The 19,299-nt window shown below is 34.6% G+C and overlaps 6 protein-coding genes across 6 annotated transcripts in view; 4 read left to right on the forward strand and 2 right to left on the reverse strand.

The window, feature by feature from the left end:
• HELRODRAFT_187585 (hypothetical protein) overlaps nucleotides 1–147 on the forward strand; it is a 3,474-nt gene extending 3,327 nt beyond the window's left edge. Inside the window, exon 3 of the mRNA XM_009031515.1 lies at nucleotides 20–147. The gene's annotated coding sequence lies outside the window, so the exon portion shown is untranslated. The remainder of the gene's footprint in view (nucleotides 1–19) is intronic.
• Nucleotides 148–1,090: 943 nt separating this feature from the next.
• On the reverse strand, nucleotides 1,091–4,500 carry HELRODRAFT_89856 (hypothetical protein; the record flags this gene model as incomplete). The annotated part of the gene is made up of 8 exons (XM_009031487.1): nucleotides 1,091–1,510; nucleotides 1,666–1,791; nucleotides 1,921–2,079; nucleotides 2,213–2,307; nucleotides 2,505–2,605; nucleotides 2,717–2,858; nucleotides 3,048–3,216; nucleotides 4,099–4,500. The coding sequence occupies 8 exons, from the start codon at nucleotides 4,498–4,500 to the stop codon at nucleotides 1,091–1,093; spliced, it is 1,614 nt and encodes a 537-aa protein (XP_009029735.1).
• A 2,359-nt stretch (nucleotides 4,501–6,859) lies between these two features.
• On the reverse strand, nucleotides 6,860–8,165 carry HELRODRAFT_89886 (hypothetical protein; the record flags this gene model as incomplete). Its single annotated transcript, XM_009031491.1, has 6 exons — nucleotides 6,860–6,943; nucleotides 7,094–7,228; nucleotides 7,305–7,438; nucleotides 7,534–7,630; nucleotides 7,688–7,754; nucleotides 7,894–8,165. The coding sequence occupies 6 exons, from the start codon at nucleotides 8,163–8,165 to the stop codon at nucleotides 6,860–6,862; spliced, it is 789 nt and encodes a 262-aa protein (XP_009029739.1).
• Nucleotides 8,166–8,960: 795 nt separating this feature from the next.
• On the forward strand, nucleotides 8,961–12,251 carry HELRODRAFT_103959 (hypothetical protein). Its single transcript, XM_009031516.1, has 12 exons — nucleotides 8,961–9,185; nucleotides 9,336–9,452; nucleotides 9,576–9,809; nucleotides 9,895–9,970; nucleotides 10,216–10,326; nucleotides 10,445–10,572; nucleotides 10,764–10,876; nucleotides 11,129–11,235; nucleotides 11,390–11,521; nucleotides 11,818–11,935; nucleotides 11,972–12,121; nucleotides 12,232–12,251. Exons 1-10 carry the CDS (start codon nucleotides 9,084–9,086, stop codon nucleotides 11,916–11,918), a joined length of 1,221 nt encoding a protein of 406 aa, XP_009029764.1. The 5' UTR covers nucleotides 8,961–9,083; the 3' UTR covers nucleotides 11,919–11,935; nucleotides 11,972–12,121; nucleotides 12,232–12,251.
• Nucleotides 12,252–14,327: 2,076 nt separating this feature from the next.
• Nucleotides 14,328–19,029, forward strand: HELRODRAFT_194380 (hypothetical protein; the record flags this gene model as incomplete). Its single annotated transcript, XM_009031517.1, has 6 exons — nucleotides 14,328–16,750; nucleotides 16,912–17,029; nucleotides 17,815–17,971; nucleotides 18,110–18,303; nucleotides 18,390–18,620; nucleotides 18,772–19,029. Coding segments are annotated over 6 exons (3,381 nt in total), but the record flags the coding sequence as incomplete, so codon positions are not given.
• The window catches only part of HELRODRAFT_116105 (hypothetical protein), a 4,924-nt gene continuing 4,455 nt past the window's right edge, over nucleotides 18,831–19,299 (forward strand). The window contains exon 1 of the mRNA XM_009031518.1: nucleotides 18,831–19,030. The gene's annotated coding sequence lies outside the window, so the exon portion shown is untranslated. The remainder of the gene's footprint in view (nucleotides 19,031–19,299) is intronic.

Genomic DNA, 19,299 nt, shown 5'->3' on the forward strand with positions numbered 1-19,299 from the left:
ATAGAATATTGTAAAAAAAATATATACATATATATATATATATATACAGTAAAGAGCAATTAGTAAGATTGAACAATATAATTATGCGCAAATATGTGCATATTAAAGAGTTAGATATTTATATAGCTTACACACACATACATGCATACACACACACACGCGCGTACAAGTTAACTCAGATATAGCAGTATAGGTCGAAGTAGCATTGGTAACATTAATTATATCAATTTCGACCAACACATTCATGACCAGCATCACCATCCTCATCATCATCTTCTTCATCATCGTCGTCGTTCTACTCGCAATGATAACGAAGGATAGCAAAGATAATTACGACACTGGCGAGAACAAGCACAATGAACACTGATCAATTTTTATAAAGAACAATCACAGTTAGGAAAATCCAAACTACCAGCTAATGAATTTATGTATTATATATATATATACTTATATATATATATACGTTATATTATATTATATATATACACCTGTATTTATATAATGTATATATATGACACAAGAATGATGTAATTTGAAAAGGTTTCAAAAATTGAAAAACTGAATTGCTTCAAGAAATAGTCACCAAAATAATACATTAATGAACATGATTCTAATTTCATTTAAATATAAACACACACACACACACACACACACACACACACACACACACACACACACACATATATATATATATATATACATAGTCATAGTTGATTGGCTGGTTTCAAGTGTGCCATATGCGTAGAGTTATTTGATTGGTTGGTTGTATGTTTGTTTGTTTGTTTGTTTAGATATATTTGATTGGCTGGCCGTAAATATATGCGTGTGTTTCTGTGTGTATGTTTATCCCTATGTGTTAGTCACACGGAAATAAAAATAATTAATGTTGAATAAATTAGAAAATCTTGAAAATTTGTATTACTAAAGAGTTCTGAATGGCTGATTTATAATTTGGAATAGCTTTTCAATCGGCCAACAAATCAACCAGTTAATGCGCCAACCATTCAATCAATCACTCAATTAATCACCCAAGCAACCAAACAGACAGACAAATTGTAACATCGTCATTTTCACCATAAAATTCGTTACGTTACGTTTCTCGCCTCACAATTTTTTTACTACCACCAACGCCGCCACTCCGACTACACCGACCTCGTCCTCCACCAACAACATCATTATCAGCAGCAGCATCTCTGACGTCATCATCGTCGGCATCCTTCTTCCGGTTGAACTTTACAGCTGGTGGAGTGAAGTGTTTTGGTTGTCTCAGCTGCTGTTTATAAGTAGCATCACTGGAATGTAAAGCTGTTGAGCCATCGTTATCGTCATTTCTCTTTTCGTCTCGAAATTCGTCGGATCGGAAAGTAGGCGGCCGAACTCTTCTGACGTCATCGCCATCTTCACCTTCGTCATCGTCGCGTGTGACCTTGAAACAGCTGATGTCAAGGCCGTTGCAAATGTCGTTGAGAATGTTGTAGCAGTAGTGTAGGAGGTTGAGTGACGTGGTAACCTAATTGGTTGGTTGATTGGTTGGTTGGTTTAGCAGTTGATTGATTGACAGCTAGATGGATTGGTTGACAGATTTACTGGTTGGTTGGTGGATTGGTTGGTTGGTCGATGAATTGACTGGTGATAAAAAGTCATGAATCCCCCACAAAAACTCACGAGACAAATCCATAGAGAGAAATGATCAGTGATCAGGTTGAATCGTTGGCCGATGACGTAGTGGCCGACGAGGATCGCCAGGCAGTAGTCGCACAGGGTCATCTCGCTGCGAGACACGTGAGAAATCTTAAAAATTAGGTCGGGTGATGTAGTCAATTAATCTGGGTCAGTTAGTTAATCAATTAATTAATTGGATTATCTGAATCAACCAATCAAATAATTAGGTCAACCACAAGAACAGCAACGTTAACTTACCACAATCTTGACACTCAACTTGACAGCAACGACGGCAGAGGTAGCCACAAACAGAACGGGGTATTTGTCTAGCGCGCAATCTTCTGAACTGTGTATGATAAGGAGGCCCAACGTAATGAGAGATATCATTGGGGCAAGGGGCGAAATGACGCTCGTGTCCTGTTGTGTGATTGGTTGGTTAACTGGTTTGCAGACCGGTCGATTTGATCATTTCATTCCTTCATTATTACAATTAAGCCATCAACGTCGTAATCGTTATCATCACCATCATCACAAAAATGATCCAACTAACGGCTACAGTTGACCCATTCTTTCCTACTCCACCTTCCACCAATACGACGTTCAGATGACCGTAACTGAAGAAAATCCCAACCAATAAGCTGATAGCTACCGGTAGCAACTTTAAAGGAAAGCCTTCTATTGGCTGCAACAAAATAAGTTGTCATAAATACGCGAATTTGATTGGTTGAAGCAAAAACATGTCATAATTAACATTGAAATTTGATTGATTCTTAACAAGTAAGCCAGCATAAACACAAAATTTGATTGGTTCACAAACAATTATATCGTAAAATAATTATAACTGTGACCAATCCAGACCTCGAAATCCCAGATGTGGCTGCCGAAAATCCCGGTGATGAAGAAGAGGAGGATGGCGGAGAATCGAGCTTCCATTATATCGAATCTGATAGGTTGGCCAATTGTAAATGGATGGTTTGTGATTGGCTGTCAACTAAACAAAAACAACACATCGACAACAACAACAACATGATTAAGAACAACACAAGCAACTAACATCTGATAATTAATGACGCCAGAGCAGTACGTCTGCCAGTGAGTAGCGTAGTAAGCAAAGAGTACGATCATGACGAGAACATACATGACCAAAGCATGGGTGCCCAACTTTAAGGTCGTACCCACTGCTACTATGACGAAAGCTGTCGAAGATTATTAATGTTATTATTATTAACTAACCAGTCAACTATCAAACCAACCAACCAACCGACCAACCAACCGACCAACCAACCAACCGACCAACCAACCGACCGACCAACCAACCAACCGACCAACCAACCGACCAACCAACCAACCAACCAACCAACCAACCAACTAACCAGCCAACTAACCATTACTAATTGCATCTGAACAATGGTTGAAAACTTCTTTCAGAAGAGTCTGGCCGACGTTATTATTACCGCTGACAACATAACAATGTGTTTGTTTTTCGTCGATCGAGTCAAGAGCTTGGTACACAAAGAGACCGAGGGCACATAAATGGAAGGTCCACTTTGGAACCTTTGTACGTACGTGTATGTATGTATGTATGAATGTTTGTATGTATGTATGTATGTATGAATGTTTGTGTGTATTAATCATCCCAAAGTTTTACTTGTTTCCTATTCATTTATTTATCCACCTAGTTATCTATCTTGACATCAATCCATCTATCCATTTGTTAAGATTAAATGTCTTTAAAATTGAATGAAAGAAAACAGATTCACCAGTTTAAATGTGATAAAAACAACAGCCACAAAACAACAGCAACAACACAACAGCAACAACAACAATAACATCAACAAAAACATCTTCAGAACAATGAACTAGCTCTTATTTTTAAAATGAATAGTAAAAAAGCGTGAAAAAGCATTCCAGAACATTCTACATAGACAAACAAAACATATTTTTATTACTACTATTATTATTTCTATTATTACTATGAAACAACTGTTTGCATGATGGGGAGTGCACTTTCTTTCATGGAAAAGTTTAGAAAAAATATGCTTTCTGCCATACATTACATTAAAAACTAAACAAAAATATAAAAATATAACATAATACAACCTAAAATCTGACAAAACACAACATAACATAACAAAATATAAACATATATGAAAGAATTTTTTAGAAATTTATTTATTCATTCCTGATTTCCAGACAAGAATATAGATTTTATGTTGAGTATATATTTATTTTGAATTCTTAGACCATAAAAACCAGTTTAGTCTTTCTTTCTAAAGTGCAACAGTCAGCTTTTTAATTCATTTATATGTGAAAATTTTTGTTGGCTTTTATTAAAACAACAAAACATTAAATTAATAATTTTTATTTAATTTATTCATAATAAAAATTATTATTATTACAAAATCCTAAAACCCTGCATTGCACTAATCAACTAACATCACTTCTGGCGTCTTGAGAATAATACAGAAGCACCATAGTTGTGAGTCCATTGAAAATCAACCCAATTAGTGTAATGGCATTTGGAGACAAAGAATATGGCACAAACTCACCCATCAGCTTCCAAAATGGCTGCAAAAAAGGTTCTAAAAAGGACTGGCCGAAATGGTGACAACCCTGTTTATTAGTGATTATCTTTTGTAACTGCTCCGAATTTAGGATGTGCCCAGATGATAGATGTTGTTTGCGAGCGAGTTTTTCATTTTTTTGTTGGAGGTTCAGTGATTCTTTGGCAGAATGATGGCGGTGGTATTCTCTGGTTTCACCTCCTTTGTCAATTTGATGTCCAAAAGACTCATTGCTATTGCTGATGTATTGTCTGTTGAACACTGACGGTTTCATGGCCACTTTTAAAGTCTTTTTGTGTTAAATAATTGTGTCTTTGTCTTCTTTCTTTCGCTAAATAAATAATTTAGTTCCTTTTTATTTTACTTTATTTAAAACTTAAAAAGAAAAAGAGAAAAACTGAAAAACGAAACTACAAAAAACTAGTTTCAATTTGAGTTTAATTTACAAAACTTTAAGTTCAATTCAAATAAAATAAAATCAAACCTAAAAAGTCGGCCAAAGTGCTAATTAGTAAATTAGTGAAATTAGTTAATTAAATTAGGGAATAAGTTACTTGAAAATTTTGCGATAAAAAACACCCTACATCAAGAAAAGTAAACCTCAATTCAAAAAATCTTTCTCCATTGACAAACAAACAAAATTAAATTATCAGTAATTACTGTTCTGTTGTATATATTTTATTTTATTTTATCACGTTTAACAATTACAGTTCTGCTATTTAGCTTTATTATAATATTATATTACGAAAAAATCATTATATCGTCCTACCAACTCCGTAATTAGTCTGCTTGATCAAACAAATAAATGTTAAAGTCCAAAGCATTGTAACTTATATATACATCCTGTACATAGACTGACTGACTGAATGATATATATTTACATGTATAATTATAATACAATACAACATGTTCAACTATCTTTCTCACTTTCTCTCTATATATAATAATGAAAATGAACGAATATTATTAACATTACACATTACAACTACTCTTTTAATTTGACGTTTCATGGTCAATAACTTATATGTTGGTTTCTTTAACAAAAATTGCAACGTGCCGTGCATGTAATGTTGTAAGAGAGAGAGAGAGAGAGAGAGAGAGAGAGAGAGAGAGAGAGAGAGAGAGAGAGAGAGAGAGAGAGAGAGAAAGAGAGGAGAGAGAGAGAGGAGAGAAAGAGAGCAGGAAGAGAGAGAGAGTCAGATTACGTATAATCATACGATCGAAAGAGATTAATAATAACGACGACGACGATGATTGGTATAAATCCCGCCTTTATAACATGCTCACAAGTGATTTCGTGTCATTTTTCATTAGTTTTTGCTCGCAAAAAGGCGCTAATAATAACAACATAAACAAGGACATCCAAAATTATAATTCACTTATCAGCAAAGTGTGAATGAATGAATGGTTGGGTTACTTAACAAAAGGTTGAGTGAATGAATGGATAAATGATTGAATAGATAAATGATTGCATAAATAAATGATTGAATAGATAAATGATTGAATAGATAAATGATTGAATAGATAAATGATTGAATAGATAAATGATTGAATAGATAAATGATTGAATAGATAAATGATTGAATAGATAAATGATTGAATAGATAAATGATTGAATAGATAAATGATTGAATAGATAAATGATTGAAAGAGTGAACGAATAAAGGAATATGCTAACAGATTAGCTTATATAAATTAGATTAAGCAATGTTTATAAGCCTAATGAGACAAGAGGTAAGTATAGTATTAGTTACATACAGTACATACATAGACGTAGATCGCTTTGTTCAATGTTATTTACGATGTTGTTTATTTGACCAAAGTCATATTATTATTTTATTATTGTTGTTGCTATTATTGTCATTATTACTCTAAATTGCATATGACCTTTCTATTACAAAAACAAAAAATTATTTTTGGACAGCACGAAGAAATGTTTACTTAAATTAGCCAGCCAATAAGAAACGACAGGCACGCACACACACACACACGCACAGATCTGTCTTTCTCTTTAATGATGTATCAGTGTGGGTTAACTGAAGTAATCAGAAAATAAGTTGCAGCGTTTGCAATTCAACTGGCAGCCACAAAAGTTTGAGCAAAATTACATGTAAGAGACCTGGCGCGACGATAAACGTTTAAATGTTTACATCGCAACCACTCCTTAACTTCCATAATCAGCAGCTCTACGGGAGCCACGAAGGATGGAAGGAAATGAATGCAAATTCTACTGAGACTTTTAAACAACTGAAAATGTAATTGAATGATTCGAATGCGGTGCGCGTCATTTATTTGAAGCATGTATGGACGCGCAGTTAAGTAACACCACTGTTCAACGTTATGTGATTCGTAAATGGAAACTTACTATAATAAAAAAATCAATCATATATCTAATTCAATCTTGAGAACAGACGAAATAAAGCTTACGACGATCAAATAATGGAAAACAACTCAAATAATTATCAATCAAGCGAGCGATTTTTCCCCCATTGTCAACCTTCTGATACAAAGTAAGAGTGAGGAAGCCACGGTCTGCTCTCATCATCAATAGTAAACTAAATAAAGAAAAGAACATAAATAAGAACAAGGAAAAAAATATTAACAAAATTATAAATTAAAACGAAGAACGAAAATTAATTTTCTTTGGAATCCTTGTCCAGCGAACTATCAAGTTTTTCAAATTCTTTATTGCTTAGTTCGTCTTTCTCATCTTCAACCTGAGTGAAGGAAGGAAAAAAATAATGAATAGCTGAAAGAATGAATAAATGAGCGAATGAATAAACGAATGAACAAATTAAAAAACGAGCAAATTAAAAAACGAGCAAATTAAAAAACGAGCAAATTAATTAATTGCAATACGAACGCACCTGGACAACTCCCAAAACTTCCGGTACATAGAACTGTAACATGTTCTGGACCCCTCTCTTCAACGTGACCTCTGAACTCGGGCAGGTTGTACATGACCCTTGCAATTTCACTTTCACTATGCCCTCTTCGAAACCCTGGAAGAATGAATGAACGAATGGAGAATTGAACAAATGAATGAATGAACCAACAAACCAGCCAACCTCAACTAACCACATAAACAATATCTCCACCATCTTCTTGCACTGTGGGTCTTATCTTAGACTCAATCAACTCCTTAATCATCTCAATCACTTCATCTTCGTTCTCTTCGTCGACATCACGTGATGACGTTGACGATGGTGACGCTGGTGTTGACGTCACTTTTTCTGTATAAAACAAAAGATATTAAATAAATTAAACAGAAAGTGCAACAAAAACATCAACAACAACATCAACTCACTAGAAATAGCAATGTTAACGTGTTTGTTGATGCTAAAATACTCCATCAGTAATGATCTCACTTCTGAATCAATATTGGCCCAGCTAACATCATCTGACTATTGTTATAATAACTATAATAATAATAATAAAAATAATAATAATAATGAACAAACTTTTGAAATTGTGATGAAATCTCTGCCAATGTAGACACCTGAAACTCCATTTATTTGATGTAACTGGCTGGGTATTTTTCGTTTATTATTAAGATTATTATTTATAACTATTTATAGTGCTTATTATTCACGATATTATAACAATGATAATAATTATAAATATCAACAATAATGACACTAACACTAAAAAAACAACAACTAAAAACCTAGCAAGGCTGCAATCAAAAGTTGACTTGGGTGTTGGATAGTCCCGAGGTTGTACTCCGTCCTGAAGGATGGCCCTCTGGGGAAGAAATTTTAAACTGTTGGGATTCGGGGTCTCTTGGACTTCTATAAATAGACTTCTTTTATCTTTACAAAGGCAGTTGTATTTATAATAATGTGAAAAATAGTAAAAAATAATGATGATCGCTATAGCAACAGCAATGATAATAATAGTATTAATGATGATAATGAAGATGATGATACAAACAAACATACATTGGAATGAAGGATTAAATATTCTTTTGTTGTGCTTGCAGAATACAGAAGTTTTTTTAAAAATGATATTGTTATTATTATTATGGTTATTATTATTATTTTTGTTGATGTTATTAGGACCAAATGTAATAATACTGTGGTAAAATCTTTTGGTAAATGTTCTATTTTTAGGCAGAGGATGTGGTGTTCTGAAAAATTATGATTAAACAACTTAGTAAATAAATAAATCAATTCAATAAATTTTATTAAATCATTCATCGTTAGATATCGCGGACAGATATTGCAGCAGTGATAGAATACCATGAAATATTTTTTTTAATAAAATGCTACGCAGAAGAAAGTATGATGCATTTACTATCGCCAATTTACGTAAATTTTACAATAAATTTAAATGAAAGTTTAAAAATACTCCCAAATCAACCTTAATAACAAGAACTTTGATTGATTGGTGACGATTTGTGTAATAAAACTCTTCGGAAACATGTTTGTGTGTGGGTCGGGCTATTTGGCTTACTTGGTTTATTGGCTTACTAACGAAACTGCATGAATTGAATTTCATTTACATATTTAAAATTTTATTAAATCATTATTCAAAGTTTTATAAAAAATGGCAAAAATATTATTAATTAATAAATGACCTGAGCTTGAAAAAGTATAATTAATCAAAACTGACTTTAATAATAGTTTTTTTTATTACTGCCAAGCAGATGTCCCTTTAAAATTTAAAAAAGTTTGTCTGTACATTGAACTAATCTAAAAAATTTTATATTCATAAACAGTTGAGATTTTTTAATTTTTAAACAAATTGTCATCAACAATATAGTTGCATTTCTTGAAACAGTAAATTTTTAATTTGTATATACGTTATTTAAGTTTGCGATTGCTAAAATAAAAGTTTAGACGAAAATTTTTCAAAATGTCGTCTACCGCCGGTTCGGCATTGCTGAAGCCATTCGTTCACTGGGGACAAAATAAGCAGTTTGTGTTCGTTAGAGTTGAAATCGCTGAGATCGAAGATGCAAGTTTTTTCCCTTTAAATTGTTAAATTGTGTTTTTGCGTATTTAGATGAAGTCGGCCACCTGCATCGTTTTTTAATTAATTGATAAATTAAATAATAATTAATTGATTATGATCAATTAATAAATTAATTATAAATAATTTTATTAGAGCCCAACAATAGAAATTTTAGAAGAAAAATTAAATTTCAAGGCTTATGGACTTGGAGTTACTGGGATGAATTTTTATGGGTTTTCATTGGATCTCTACCATAACATTAATATTCTGGTTGTTACTATTTCTCTTTTTTTCTAATTTTTCAAAAACAATTTATTGATGATGACATTATTAATTATATTTACTCAATTATATAAAAAATATTGTTCCGCCGTTAAAAAAATATTTTCCTAGAAAAGCAAGTACAAGATAACAGCCAGGGGTGTGGAGATTGAATTAAAAAAAGTTGGAGGTGATGATGAAAATGGCGCCTGTGAAAAATGGCCCCGCCTCACTCACACCCCTAAAAAACTTTTCTGGTTGAAAACTGACTTTGACAGATTTGCATTTGACTCTTCAGATGAGAGTTCCGAGAATGAAGCTAATAGTGGGAATGGCTTTAATGAGTTTGGAGATGGTTATTATAAAGTAGGGATGTGCCTGTTTTTGTTGTTAATATTGTTATATTTAATAATAATTATCATAGTATTATTATTATTGTTAATTATGACAGAATGCAAACAAAGAAATGGTTGATAGATTTCACAGGCAGTTCAAAGAGGCTGATTCAGAAACATCATCATTTGATAGTAAGATGATGATGATGGTGATGATGATAATTATGATAATGTTAATAATTGTGATGATGGTGATTTTGATGATGATTTTTATTGCCGGTCTGAACATTTACTGCTTTGTAATAGTAATCTGATTGGTTATCAAAATATTACCCCCACAAGTCAGCCATTCAGAAAATGTGCACAATACTTTACATATTAAATAAGCATTTTGATTGGCTAATTTAAATTATTAACTCCAACCACCAACCAATCAGCTCGCAAACATTTGAAGACCATTTATCTGATGCTCTATAACCTCTTCCAATGGATTGGTTACGTTTATATCTTCTCCATGCTATTGGTCAAACTCTATTTGGAAGGGCCAGGTTTGTTGTTGTTTGTTTGTTTGTTTGTGTGTTGTTGTTGTTGTGGTTATGGGAGATGGTTGTTGTTGCCTCGAAGCAAAACATCAACAGCATAGATAAAATAATTTTTGTTTGACAGAAAGCAGGAAGGCAGCATTTAAAACATTCGGTCCGCAGATGATGGTCTGCCAGTCAATAGCCGTCTTAGAAATTTTTCACTCTTTGCTTAGATGGGTTAAAAGTTCTTTGGTGACCACGTCACTTCAGGTTATGATGATGATGATGATGTTTTGTGGATAATGATGATGATGATGGCGGTGACCATGATAGTGATGATGTACATTTGGATGAGGATGTTATTAAGGATGATTTCAATGATGATGATGATGATGGTGATGATGAATATTATTTTAATTATAATAGTTATATTTATAATATAATTTCAATTCCAAAAAAAGGTTTTAGGTCGTGGTTTTGTACTCTTCGTCGTCATCCTCCCAGAGTCGAAGCTGCACGAGCGAGATGTCGTCTGGTGCCTATTTTTAACCTGGTCTGCCGTCGAGATTGTGAGGTCTCTGATGATAATGATGTCTATTTTTGTTATTATTATTATTATTATCATCATCATTATTATCATTATTATTATCATCATCATAATTATTAGTGGTTTTATTATTACTGTAAGTACCATAATTTTTTTATACGACACAAGACATAATTTAAGTTTTTTCAATTGACTTGCTACGCATTCAAACCCAGGCACAGTTAAACGCGTACACACACGCGCGCACGTACGCACAAACATACACAACAACACGCGTAGGTATCCATACTACATGCTGACTATCTTGAAGAGAGAGGTTGGACTGATAACGTGGCTTAGGTACACTGTGTGGATTCCTTTATACCCTCTGGGCTTTATTTTTGAAGGTTAGTTGATTGTGGTTGGCTGGTTGATTTGTTGATTGGTTGTGATTGGTTGGTCGATTTGTTGATTAGTTGTAATTGGTTGGTCGATTTGTTGATTGATTGTGATTGGCTGGTTGATTGATTGATAGGCTACCATTACCGTAATCACCACCAGGGACAGTAATGTTGATCTCACTTCCATTGTTTGAGGAATCGAAGAAATTCACATATCCCCTCCCGAATCCCCTCAACATCTCTTTCTACTTCACTATCTTCCTACAGCTGTACATGTTGCTTATGCTTCCTGGTCAGTTTGCTAGACGGTTCATTCATTTATTTGTTCGTTCATTCACTCATTCGTTCGTTTGTTTTATTTCATACATTCCTTCGTTCGTTCATTCGTTCGTTCGTTTTATTATTCATTCACTAATTTATTCATTGACTTTCATGATTATAAATGTAATACCTAACCGACAAATCACAAATACACACACAACACACACGCACATACAAACACACACACACACACACACACACACACACACACACACACATACATACATACATACATACATAATCACACGTACATACCTATACATACAGGTTCATATTTCTTGATGCAAAGAATGTATGAACAAAGAAAGAAGAAACTGAACGAAAATAGCGATAATAAGAAGACATCTATCGGAAAAAAAACTAAATAATGATGATGATTGTGGTGGTGATGATGATGATGATGATGATGATGATGATGATGATGATGATGATGATGTACGTACGTATTGTTTTGTTATTAATCTTACTGTTGTGTCAATATTTCTTCCTGTTTAAATTGCTCTGGGTGTATTATTTATGACATTTATTATTAATATTATTAACAATAATAATTCATAATATTTTTAATAATTCATAATAATAATAATTTTAGCCATAAATTTTTAATTTTTTGAAATTGAAACTGGAACGTTCAAACGAAGTTCAGTCATAAGGTGTGCAAAGAACAAAAGGAGCAAAAAATCAATCGAATATTACAATTTAAAAGAATCCAGTCATTTATGCATTCATTCATTCATTCATTCATTCATTCATTCATTCATTCATTCATTCATTCATCATCTAACGCTTTGGTAGTTGCTGAATATCGCGAAGTTGCTTCTGCTGTTGCAAGAAGAGCAGTTTCAATTGCTGTAGTTGGTCGCGATGTAGCTGTTGCAGCTGCTGTTGCGGCTGCTTTTGGTTATACTGCTGTGGATAATGTGTTTTTCTTTATAACCTCTTGTACCGTATATACATACATGCACACAAAGACACACACAAACTTCGAGCTGAACAAGCATTAACGAAAATGTTTTCAATAGTTTATTTCAATAGTTTATTTATTCATTTATTCGTTCGTTCGTTTGTTTGTTCGTTTGTTCATTCATTCATTCACCCATTCATTCATTCATTCATACTACTTCTCCATCACTTGCGAGGTTCAGAGCGGATTTCAAGACCCATCTGTTTTCAAAATTAATTGAGGAGCGCTGTTGAACATCGCGGAAATAGCGCTTTATAAGCTAATTGATTGATTGATTGATTCATTCATTCATTCGTTCATTCATTCATTCATTCATTATAATTTACCGAACTGTGAACATACCTCAAGATGTACTTTCTGAACAACTTTGGGGAACAAAAAAATTTTATTAAAAAGTTGCTATTATTATTTTTTTATGACACAATCGAATGAATGAATGAACGAATGAGTGAATGAATGAATTAATGTATGTACGCAAATATAAAAGTGTCCACACACACACACACACACACACACACACACACACACACACACACACACACACACACACACACACACACACACTAGTAGCAGTACTAATATAAACAATAACAATAATAATAATAACGTTGTTTATTGGTCGAATTTAAAATAGCAAAATGTGACGTCATTTTGTCAAGTAGATTTGATCGCGTTTTTATAGTTTCACCAATTCAACACGCGCATATGCACATCTATAATTAAATATTTTCTTTCATAAATTAAAATAATACAACGTATATGTTTATTTAAGAATAGATTCGTATCAAAATTTGTACAAATTTATGACGTAACAGAAACCAAAAAGCGCATTTTTATATTATTGATAATTAAAAAAATAAATAACAAATTAAATTAATTGCTATTATTAATTAAAAATTTTAAAAAATGAGTTTTATTTTAAGTATTATGAAATTAATTATTTTTTAATTAAAAGTAACTTTTAGTTCCTTTTAAAATTTAAACGTTCTCTCCATGTAAAGCTTCACTTACGTTGCGTTGTTAATAATTGCGATAGCTATTTTCGTACACAAAGGTATTATTTTGACGATTAGGGATTAGTGAAAAATAGTTTTTATCATAAAAACAAAAACTAAATTTTAAAATGTTTCAAAATGATATTTTCGATTTTGTTTTCAGTGAGTCTTTACTTTACTTTCTAATTTTTTTGTTAACGTCTGTTATACATGTCAACAGTAAAGTAAAGTAAAGTAAGCAAAGTAATAAATCTTACTTAATCTTCTTCTTAATCCTTAACAAACTTGATGTTTTTCCTTTTTGTCACTTTTCTGAAATTTGATTAATTGATTATAATATTAATTAATTTTTAAAAAATTTCTTTGAAATCAAAGTTAACTTTTTGATTTTAAAACTTAAAATATGATCAGTATATGATGAATGATGTACACATATACCAGTTTTAAGTAGATACTCTAAACTAAAAACTTAACCAGAATGCTTAAAAGTCAAAAATAAAACTACAATAATTTGCTTTCAGATTTCAGTTTTAAAATAGTTCAATTTTTACATATTTTACTTTTAAAACCTTAATTCATTTGTAGATAGATCAAATTCATTGAAAGTTGTCTTGCAGAACAGATGACTAACACAAGCAAACATGTTATCTAGTGTACATATACACCATAGTTCAGTGTCGAAAAAATAAATTAGACAGTACTTTAGCAAGACAAAAAAATCAGGTATTCCACTTCTTATCAAGTATTTACCATCCATATCAAAAAATTATTGACACATCACTGAGACATTTGGTAAATTTTATTGAAACGGGACAAACATGGCCACAAGTAGCAAGACAACAACATCTACTACTAATACTAGCTGCAGCAATCCAATTATCATTGGCACCACAACACCATCATCATCATCATCTTCAACAGTATCATTATCATCGCTGGTGTCAACATCATATGCATCTCTGAAAAAAAATGACGACTTGGATGATATAGATTACTACTATCTCACAGATACAATTAAAACGGCAACAAATTCAAATGCATCATCGGCCCCTAAAGACAATAAATACAGCAAGTTAAGTGGTACTTCTAGATATTTAACTCAACCAACTGATCCATTGAGAATGAAGAGTGAGAATGAAGGAAAAATTGAAGATGATAACGACGTTGCTAGTGAAGCTAGTCGTCTGCCTCAGTCCATGTCCTACACAAGCAATTTGAAATCCATGACAAATATTGATAGTGGGAGCAAATTCGGGAGTGCAAAGCATTTTGAGAGCAGCAATAGGGATGTACCGAGTTACGGTTCGACAACTTTCAATTCAGTTACCAGACGCTCCGTTTCGAAACCACCGCCAACTGCACTTGAGTCTGCAAAAAATCAACAATCTTCGTTATTAGCGGCTGCCCGCTCTGCACCTCCTTCCGAACTCGCGTCGCCTGTTATTTCGAGAGTCCCAAGAAAAAGTTCTGCCAAAGATCATGAAAAAGATGCAAAACAGGCGCCACTTGATGCGGATGTGAGTAAAACCGCTACGAACGTCCCTAATGTAAGTTCGGGGAGCTCAGCGAAGGAAGATATGTTTTCAATATTTTCCGGCTTGAAAGATCGTCTCGCTAGAGTATCGGCGGAGTCGAGAGAGATTCTCGATCGAAGAGTTTTCAAATCCGGATCAATGGACGGACAGAAGCTGGTTGCATCCGTGTTAGTGGATAGTGCGAGCGAAGGGGAGAAATTGAATGAATGCAACGAATGTGAAGTCGGCCCCGGGGGGGTTGACGGGCAGTTGGTGGTGAAAGATGCGGATGATGGGTGCCCTGAAAATGGAGAGAGAGATGACGGTGAGGGGAAGGTAAAAACTTCAAAAATGTCAAAGAAAAATAGTAGAGAAGGTGAAAATAATGAGGGTAGCTCTAGAAATGATGACGATGGTGATGACAACGATGATGACGTAGGTACTGACGGAAAAAGCAAGGAAGCAACAACAACATCTACTGCAACAACATCTTCATCGGCTAATAAGTCGTCTTTGTCAACAACGACATCAATGAAAATGAAGCAAGCAAAAGAAACAGAAATGAAGGTGTTCAAAAGTTCAGCAGCATCTTTAACACAATCTTTGGGAAATGACGATCAAAGATTGAAATCTCACACACAGAAAATTCGCGAAAGCAGCTCTAACAACAATTCATTCGATATAAGTCGTCTCATGAAACTTGTTCAAGACTCTGACTATCCTTCAAAAAAATGCACGTTCTCGAGAAAGTGGAGCGGCGACGACAGCAGCCACAACATTGAGGACGACGACGATGAAGTTGGCGCCGCATCATCTGCGAGCGATCTAATAACACCAGAGGCCGCTGTTGAGGCTTTCAATCTGACGCATCTGCACAACTCTACAACGGCACCCGACCTCAAATCGAAACGATTCACATCTCAGCTCTTCAAAAAGTCCGACACTCAGAAAAAAAACATCAGTAAAAGTTTGGCAGAGTCCGATTCCGCCGGAGGGATTAGTAAGTATGACAGTTTGGTGAATTCTGACGTGACGTTCAGCGGCCAGAGGATGATGAATCCATTTGCAGGGGACAGGAAGGAAAGCAGCAGCAGCAGCAGTTCGAAGCCATCTTCATCAATCTCACTGACGTTTTCCTCTCTCCTCTCCAGGCAGAAATCATTACCTAAGTTAACGTACGGCGGGTCTGCCGGAAGTGCCGTCGATCCCGCAGCCAATCAGCAGATGGTTGATTTGCAAGATGAAAGTTTAAAAGCGAATTTAAATAAGAGGTCAGATAGCAAGAATAATTTGCATAATTTGGACAGCGATCTTGAATATTTCAACCTGCACGACAATAAGTTGGATGGCGCGGACGAGGACGACCCCAACAGGCCATTGGACGTCAGGGACGCGAACGACTGCAACAGCTACCTGGACGAGGACCTCGCCAACACGTCAAACAACAACAAAACGACGCCAGCGGATGAAAGTGAGCGCAGTTCACCTGCGGCAAAATCTTCTAAGAAAGTTAGACAGGTCACCTTCACGAGTTCGGTTTTGAAATTTCAAAAATTCAGAAGTAATTTACTGACGAAAATTCTCTTCTACGTTTTACTGGTCATGACTCTGTTGATTGTGCCACTATCTCCCTATATTTTTGGCTTTCTTGTTGGTGTCCTGGGTACGATTGTCTTCGGTTGGATCTTTACTGTCTTGGATGCTGTCAACAGTCTGTTCTTCCATGAGTTAGATTTTGTGTGTCTGTCTGTGTGTTTGTCTGTTTGTTTGTGCACGTATGTGTTTGTTTCGTTCTTCTATTCATTTGTCTTTCTATCCAATCATTTTTTCATTCGTTCATGCATGTGTTCATTCATTCGTTCGTTCGTTCGTTTGTTCATTCACGCAGAGAGGATCGTTACAGAGAGGCACTGAACATATGTGAAGATAGAGAGATCTATTACAGGTTCGGCGATCAGTGGACTCCTGACATCAAGCTTTCCAAAAACTCTGATGACTGTTTCAAAGTTAGTACTAATAAGAGAAGGAGAAAGAGAGAAGATCTATTCATTCATTCATTCATTCGTTCGTTTATTCATTCGTTTGTTCGTTCGTTCGGTCGTTCGTTCATTCATTCATTCATCTATCTAGCTACCTATCAACATTTTTATTAAACCGTCCAATGCACATACTAACTAAACTCGTGATCAAACAAAGTCTTCCCTCACTTATTTACAACAAAAATTATTATCATTCGTCATAATAATAACAAATTATCATCATTATTGTTATTTATTATTATTATTATTATTTATTATTATTTCTGTTGTTGTTGTTGTTCGATCTTTAGTCTATCTATCTATCTTATCTGGTTTATGAACTTCACTATTGCGATGTTCATAATTTTTGTCATCTGCTTGAAAATTGTGATGATGATGATGATGATAATAACAATAATTATAATAAAAACAACAACAACAATAATAATAATAATGATGATGATAATGATGTTGATGATGACGACGATGATGTAGATTTTGTATTTATCGGGCTTTCGTCAGTATTTACCTTTCATTTGCAGCTCAGTGTTATTGATCAATTTCATTTGATAATCTAGCTAGTTCATTCCTTCATTCAATCAGTTTGTTTAAACATTCATTGTTTTCATTCATTCGTTCGTTCGTTCGTTCGTTCGTTCGTCGTTCGTTCGTTCGTCGTTCGTTCGTTCGTTCGTTCGTTCGTTCGTCCGTCCGTTCGTTCATTCATACATTCATCCATTCATTTATTCGTTCTCCCATCAAACATCGATCAGGGCTGGCTAAACGAGCTGCCGACTTCAGCATCGGCAGTGGCGTCGACAGCTGCCTCATCAGCGATTCTAGCGGCTGCGCCACCACCGCAACAAATACAACAACAATTTGCATCGTCACGTCGTAACTCAGTAATCTCCATCGACGACACGGACGTCAGTGATCTAAGGAAAGAAACTACAACTGCAACTACAACAACAGCAGCAGCAGCAACAACAACAACATCAACAAAGATGATAACATTTTCATCATCAACGACTCCACCATCACCACCGCTAACCACAACAACGACAACAGTATTGCCAGTTGCCTACAGTCCAGAAACTTACCACATCAGTTCGACGGTTTCTGTTTTTGCGACGCTAGAAGGTTCTAATTTGCGCCTTCAAACTCCGAAGCAAGGAATTCCAAAGAGGGCCTTGTGGAGTGATGATGCCTATGCCAACGTCACCTTTGTCAGGCAGAGACATTTCAACCTTCTCAATAGCAAGGTTTATTTTCTTTTTTGTCTGTGTGTATGTGTGTTTGTGCGTGTGCGTGGTGCCAGCTATCAACCCACCAATCACAATCAACCCAGGTAATTCTCCTACCAATAAACATCGTCTCAAAGAGAATGTGGAGTAAGAAGTATCCAATAGCCATTGAGTTAGCTTCGCAGCAACAACAGCAATCTCAAGGTAGTGCAGCTGCTAGCAACGTTACTGCCAATAGCGTAGCTGCTGCAACTAACTCAGCTGCTACCAGCTCTTTTGTCGCAGCCGGAAAGAAGACTAATTTTACTGCAGCTTCTCAACTGATTAGACGAAATGTGAGCGATTATGAAAACAATGATGATGAAGATGAGTGAGACAATAATTTTATAATAATTTTTTTATAAATATGGTTATAATTATGATAATAATAATAATAATAATAATAATAATAATAATAATAATAATAATAATAAACCAACCACTCAGCGCAAGCCAGACAAAAAGTCAACAACAGCAGCAACCACACTTACTGCTACTACTGCTACCGCTACTACTGCAACAGCAAATACTAGCATCGCAAACACTAATGCTGACACTGAAATGATAGTTATGGCTAGCTCCTCACAGAAACCTGCGATTGGCCAATCAGCGGCTTTGTCTCAGTCGGTTGTCTTGCCTTCCAACCAATCAAAAGAGAACATGAAAAAAGTCATCTACTTATTTGCTAGGACCAGCAGAGACAAGGTTTATAATTGGCTGGATTGAAGATTGAAAGAACGAATGATTGATTGAATGAATGAATAGAATGAACAACTGGTTGGTAGGAGAATAAATCTTTCAATTATAAAAATATAACCAACAAAATGAAAAAAACTGTTCTCAAAATTTTACTTTTCTTACCTTCATCCATATCAATCCTTTCTCTCTCTCTCTCTCTCTCACTCACTCTCTCTCTCTCTCTCTCTCTCTCTCTCTCTCTCTCTCTCTCTCTCTCTCTCTCTCTCTCTCTCTCTT

The sequence above is a fragment of the Helobdella robusta genome (assembly GCF_000326865.2).
Source record: "Helobdella robusta unplaced genomic scaffold HELROscaffold_75, whole genome shotgun sequence".
NCBI classification, from domain to species: Eukaryota; Metazoa; Annelida; class Clitellata; order Rhynchobdellida; family Glossiphoniidae; genus Helobdella; species Helobdella robusta.

Bases quoted from the DNA above. Each gene is read 5' to 3' on its own strand.
- HELRODRAFT_103959 (XM_009031516.1), top strand. From the start codon at position 9,084: ATGTCGTCTACCGCCGGTTCGGCATTGCTGAAGCCATTCGTTCACTGG. The intron at 10,327-10,444 runs GTTTGTTGTTGT...TTTGTTTGACAG, and splicing joins ACTCTATTTGGAAGGGCCAG to AAAGCAGGAAGGCAGCATTT. The intron at 11,522-11,817 runs GTCAGTTTGCTA...CTATACATACAG, and splicing joins CATGTTGCTTATGCTTCCTG to GTTCATATTTCTTGATGCAA.